Raw genomic sequence first — 5,484 nt, forward strand, 5'->3', positions numbered from 1 at the left:
TTATTGATTTATTGATTTTTTAATAATTTGCGGACATTAAATCGTCGGACACTTATATCACTATTTTGTACAGTAAATTTAAAAGTGGAAAAAATGAAAATTAGATATGTGGTAATCGATTTTTCATACCCCGTGAAAATTCCGATTTCCAGCTGTCGGACTGAAAAAACGCGGCTTGAAATTTGTCGGACAACAATACTTTTTGACTGAATTAATTATTTACAATTAATTTTACTAAAAATTACCTATGTGGTAATTGATTTTCAATACCCTGTTATTTTGGCATGTTTCGACCGGTAGACACGTCAATGTCGGAGGAATTTCTGTCGGACAAATTTAAATCGGCATTTGCAACAAAATTTCCAGTTACTTAAGCTAAAAATAAAAGATGTGGTCTTGACTTTTCAAGACCCCGGGAAATTGCCATGTTTTTGGACTTTTCCGAGTGGAAAAGTGGAGGAATCGAGAAAAGTCGCAGAGAAAAAATGTGGTAGACTCGTCAAAAGGATGCGCCTCAGGAGTTATAAAGTATGTGGTAATCAACTTCCAGGGGGGGCTTGTGCTTGTACTGTGGACTATAACTGTTACGTATTAATCGTACATAGAATGTTTAGGAATATTTGAGGAGATATTCGTTATATGCTCATATTTCGCATCTGTACATCGTGTGTATGATACTCCTTAGCGCTATAATTTTGGCCAAATCTGCAAAATTTGTGTTTGACAAATATTTAACGAATAACCTCAGGGTCTGGAGCCTGCTTCGGACTTATTATCAGAAACTCATTCAAAATTCAGAGCACTCTTGTAAACTTTTTTAATGTTTTCAAGAAAAAGTTATTCTTGATAAAAAGTTTTGCTTATCTTAGGAAGCCATGGGCAGTAATCAAATATGTTAATTTTTTAAGATAATAAAATATGCAGGGCGTCCAAAAAATTTTAAAATGTGAAATTTTCCCTAAGCAAAGTGCCTTTAACTTTTGTTTTCGTTAACAACTGTTTAACAAAGTTATTCGAGAACTCAAGAAATACGGGATTTAGTCAAAAAAGAAAAATATTCATATTTTGCAAATAAGAAGAAGCAATTTTTAACTATCTTACTTAAAGCAGACATATGTTGTTACGAACAGTTCTTGGCGAAATACAACGCTCGTTGTGATGCCAAAACTACCCTATTCTCCGGACATGACCCCTGTGACTTTTTCTTATTTCCCAAACTCAAAAGGATACTCAAAGGACAAAGTTTTTTTCAGCAGTAGATGGGATAAAGGCAAAATCACAAACCGTGCTCAAGACGACATTTAAAGAGGCGTTCCATCAATGATTCTCAAACTGGAAACTACATTGGCATATAAGTGTATAATATCACAGATACTTTGAAGGAGACGGGATCAAAATTGAAGATTAAATAAATAATACTTTCTGAAAAAATTAACAATTTGATCAAACTACCAACTTTTTTATCAAACCTCGTATTAGAATTAAAAAGTAACAACTAAAAAAATGTATTTGTTTGTTATATATAGCGTGTCCAATTAATAAGCGCCAAAATTTTTAAAAATTTATTTTTAATTTTTCTGCCCGTCACTAGAGCATAAGTCGAAACTAGGGAATTCGACCCCGGACATTTTTTCTAATCCTGGGATTTCGGGATTATGTACTTAGTCAATCCCGGAATCCCGGGATTATTTTGGTATCGAGGGTTACAAATAAAAATAAAAAATTCTTACAAAAATCAGCTCTTTAATCAAATCAAAATTTAGACAAAAATCAACGTAATCAAAATTTAAACAAAAATCAACATAATCAAAATTTAGTCAAGAATCAACGTATTTTACGATATACATGTTGCCATTTAAAAAAATATCGCTCTAGTAGCTACAGCAGAAATCTGGAAACACCGGAAAGAATATTTGTAAATTTTTCTTAATCAAGTTATTTCCTACAACTTTGCATTTGGAAGTACTAGTCTATCACTTCAAATAAAAAAGTTGGCCTATGTCAAGTTTTACAAAAATAGCACTGTATTTAGTTATAGTATTTTTTGTGCATTTATTGATTTGACACTTATTATTATTGCTATTTCAAATTTCTATTTACTAAATGTTTCAGACCCGACATATGCAGGAATGGCGTAGGATAGTTACAATATTTGTGGAACTGATTCGAAAGGCTAGTCAACAATTGGAAATTCCTTCGAATAGAGAAAATGTTCGTACGTTTCTTTATAGTATAAACACATACATTCAACATTCAACGAATACGATTTTGTATTTAGTATTATTAAGAGAAAGTATTTTATTTTCTTCGAAAATATATAGGGTGTAACTTTGAACGGGGTCATATTTATACGGGAGCTACCTTTAATCTTTAGAAACAAAAGTTTGTTTGCTCATCAAATTCCGTTGTGAAAACTGATTTTTTTCACTTTTCTTTCGCAATTTTCATATCCCGTCACTGGACAAGCTAATGAGGCCTCAAACAATGCAGAAAATTTTGGAAGGGAGCCTGTATTATATACAAAATAAAAATTTAATGTTTTAAAATTAAATAAACTAACAGAAAACTAAAAAAAGTAATAAAGATAAATAAAATAAATGAAAATAAGTAAATAATTTGTTTGCTAAGTTGATTTTTACAGCCTGTGTTCAAAAATTTCCTCCATTAGTGCCCAAACATGCCTCAACATATCCGATCATGGAGTGTCCTACCTTATCTTATTAAATTCCATATTCTACTGAGTGTACAGATGTTCAAAGCTAACAATGTTGGGTTAGGATAATTCATTCGTCTTCTTGCAGCAGCATTGTTTTCTTTTGACAAAAAATAAGCTGTAACCATATCAACTCTCTCTTGCTTTGTACACATGCTTTTTCATATATCACACAGAAACAAATAATTTTATAAGGTTATTTTTACTATAAATTTAAAGAAAATAAAACACACAACACTGCACTAAGTATTCTATTACGATTCCAGTAAAAACTTCTACTTCGCAGAGAAAGTCGCGAAATTGCCTAGCGTACTACAAACATTTCAGAAACCAATAAACTGAAAATTAATATAAAAATGTAATAAAATGAAGCGGTGATGACGTATTCTGCTTAATGACAGAATACGATAATCGTTTTGCCAAATTAGTGTTGGCAGTTTCTTTTTTACCCGGGATGGTATACCAGATATACAATCAGTTGGCTTATTTCAATCGTGTAGACAATGATCAAGCACATGCGGAAACTATTAATCGCATTCAGAACCGGAGTTCTGTATCGCATCCAATTTTCATTTCGTACGTACGTACGGTTCAATTTTATTACTGTTTTTATTTTATTCGACTGATGAAAAGGCTGCCTAAGAAAAAGAGTAAAAATATACAATATTTTGTCTAGAGTTATATACATTTTTAATAATATCTGTTTCTACTTTGCTGAATGCGTCCCTGTCTACTTTATGTGGTAACCGAAGTTCAGTTAAACTAGGTCAATATCAGAGGGCATTGGCACTGAGATTTACAAATGAAATACATTGCTTTAAGAAAAATAGTAATAGTAGTAATTTCATACCAGTCGGATTAGTAAGTATTTTTATTTATTTGTACGTTTTTAAAATAACATAATTTAGTTTTACTTACAATTAGTAACGATATTACTTTGATAAGTCATACAAAAACTTTCAATTTTTGGTGCACTGATTAAAAAAAAAATATGATGTCATGAAAATAACACATCACAGTCATATAAAAGCAGTCTGTTTTTACTAAAACATTTTGCATTGTAAGTTCGCTCTCTCACAGTTGATTTAAAAAAGCAACAATTGGCAACGCTAATAAGTGCGCTGAAACAACTGCTTCCGAGTGCTACCCAGTGGTGTTTTCAACAAGAATTTTATTGCACTTTAAAAAACGAATTCTAACTCAACTAAAAAAAATAATGTCAGAAAGCATTCTGTGGAACAATATTATTATCCCTAAAAAAAACCAATCCCCATTCCTTAAAGTTATGCCCTGTGTACCTATTAAGTTCGGAACTTCAAGTAGTAAGTAAGTAACACAGTAACTAAAAAACAAAATTAAATACTTTTTATTTACTTGATTCTAAGAATGTTATAATGTATTTAAAAATTATTTCCATTGGATCAGTTCATGAGGCCATTGCTATATCTCATTAAAAATTTAAATATTAAACTTATAAATCGGGAGAACCTTTGCGAAAAATTTAAATGGGTCCTTTTCACATCTTTAAATTAATGTGTGGCATAGTTCATGGACGGAGACAATGTCATGGTAGGTATACTCTTTCCGAAGTCAGTTGAACATGTAAAAAAACGCCAGGCAATAAAATTGAATGACTTTCATAGGCGTGAAAAAGTCTTCTGCTGAAGGTAAAAATTATAATAAGTTGTATATAATGTGTAGAAATTTCTATTATATGTTCATTTGGTCAACAACATATTTTAATAAACAATATAATATAAACAATATTATACATGGTGTCCCGGAAATGGTGGGCAATCTCTCGGATATGGATAGATAATGAGAAAATAATGTCACAAGTTCATATAAAAGTTTTCCCTCCAGGCTCACCCTGTAGAGTTATTAGCTCTTGAAGTTGAGAATTAAAAATGGTTTTTTTGCTGTAACTTTTGTATTTTTCAATAAATTTTGAGAATTTTTTGGCTGGATCTATAATTTTTGAAGCTGCTTTGGATGATAATATGAAATCCTCGACAATAATTATGGGGGCCCGGGGGCAAAGCACCCCCTACCAAAATTTCTAGACAAAAAAATTTTTGTTCTACTATACCCCAAATTTTCCATCATTTTATAAAAATTTATGGTATTTTACGTAAAAAAGGTATACCTACTTGTTGAATATCCATAAAATAGATATTTTTTGAGATAAACCCGTGTAAAGAGGAAGGTACCATTTAATTTGAGACATTTTTAATTGAAATACAGATTTAATCGTGGTAGGCTTTGACATAACAGAGTATGCCAAAGGCAATTAAATTGTCAAACTTGTCAAATACGTAGTTTTAAATCAAAGACTCACCTCATAACTCATAATTTGTTATAAAATATGGAGTATTCCAATGAAGAATATGCTGATATGCATTTAATGTACGGGCGGGCTCTTTGTAATGCTTCGGCAGCAAGAAGATTTTATCAGCATTCTTATCCTAATAGAAGGATTCCGGATCGCAAAACTTTCGAACGTATTGATCAAAGATTAAGAGAAACTGGTAAAATACGATTACTATGATTAAACAAAATGGATATTAAATAAATTTTAATGTCTTTAGGTCAGTTTGCTCCTGTTACTGCAAACAGGGGTGCCCCGCGAACAGCACGTACAGTTGAAGTAGAGGAAAATATACTGGACGAAGTTGCTGCTCATCCAACAGTTAGCATTAGGTCATTATCTTCTTTTACCAATGTTCCAAAGACCACTGTTGCAAGAATCCTTAGAGAACAGCTTCTTCACC

At 31.6% G+C, this 5,484-nt stretch overlaps 1 protein-coding gene across 1 annotated transcript in view; it reads left to right on the forward strand.

Annotated features, from left to right (window-relative positions):
• LOC108913405 overlaps positions 1 to 5,484 on the forward strand; it is a 46,312-nt gene that overhangs the window by 25,467 nt on the left and 15,361 nt on the right. Inside the window, exon 6 of the mRNA XM_018718951.1 lies at positions 2,113 to 2,215. Within this exon, the coding sequence (XP_018574467.1) occupies positions 2,113 to 2,215 (103 nt within the window). The remainder of the gene's footprint in view (positions 1 to 2,112; positions 2,216 to 5,484) is intronic.

Source organism: Anoplophora glabripennis, unplaced genomic scaffold, assembly GCF_000390285.2.
Source record: "Anoplophora glabripennis isolate ALB-LARVAE unplaced genomic scaffold, Agla_2.0 scaffold1026, whole genome shotgun sequence".
In the NCBI taxonomy this organism is placed as follows: domain Eukaryota; kingdom Metazoa; phylum Arthropoda; class Insecta; order Coleoptera; family Cerambycidae; genus Anoplophora; species Anoplophora glabripennis.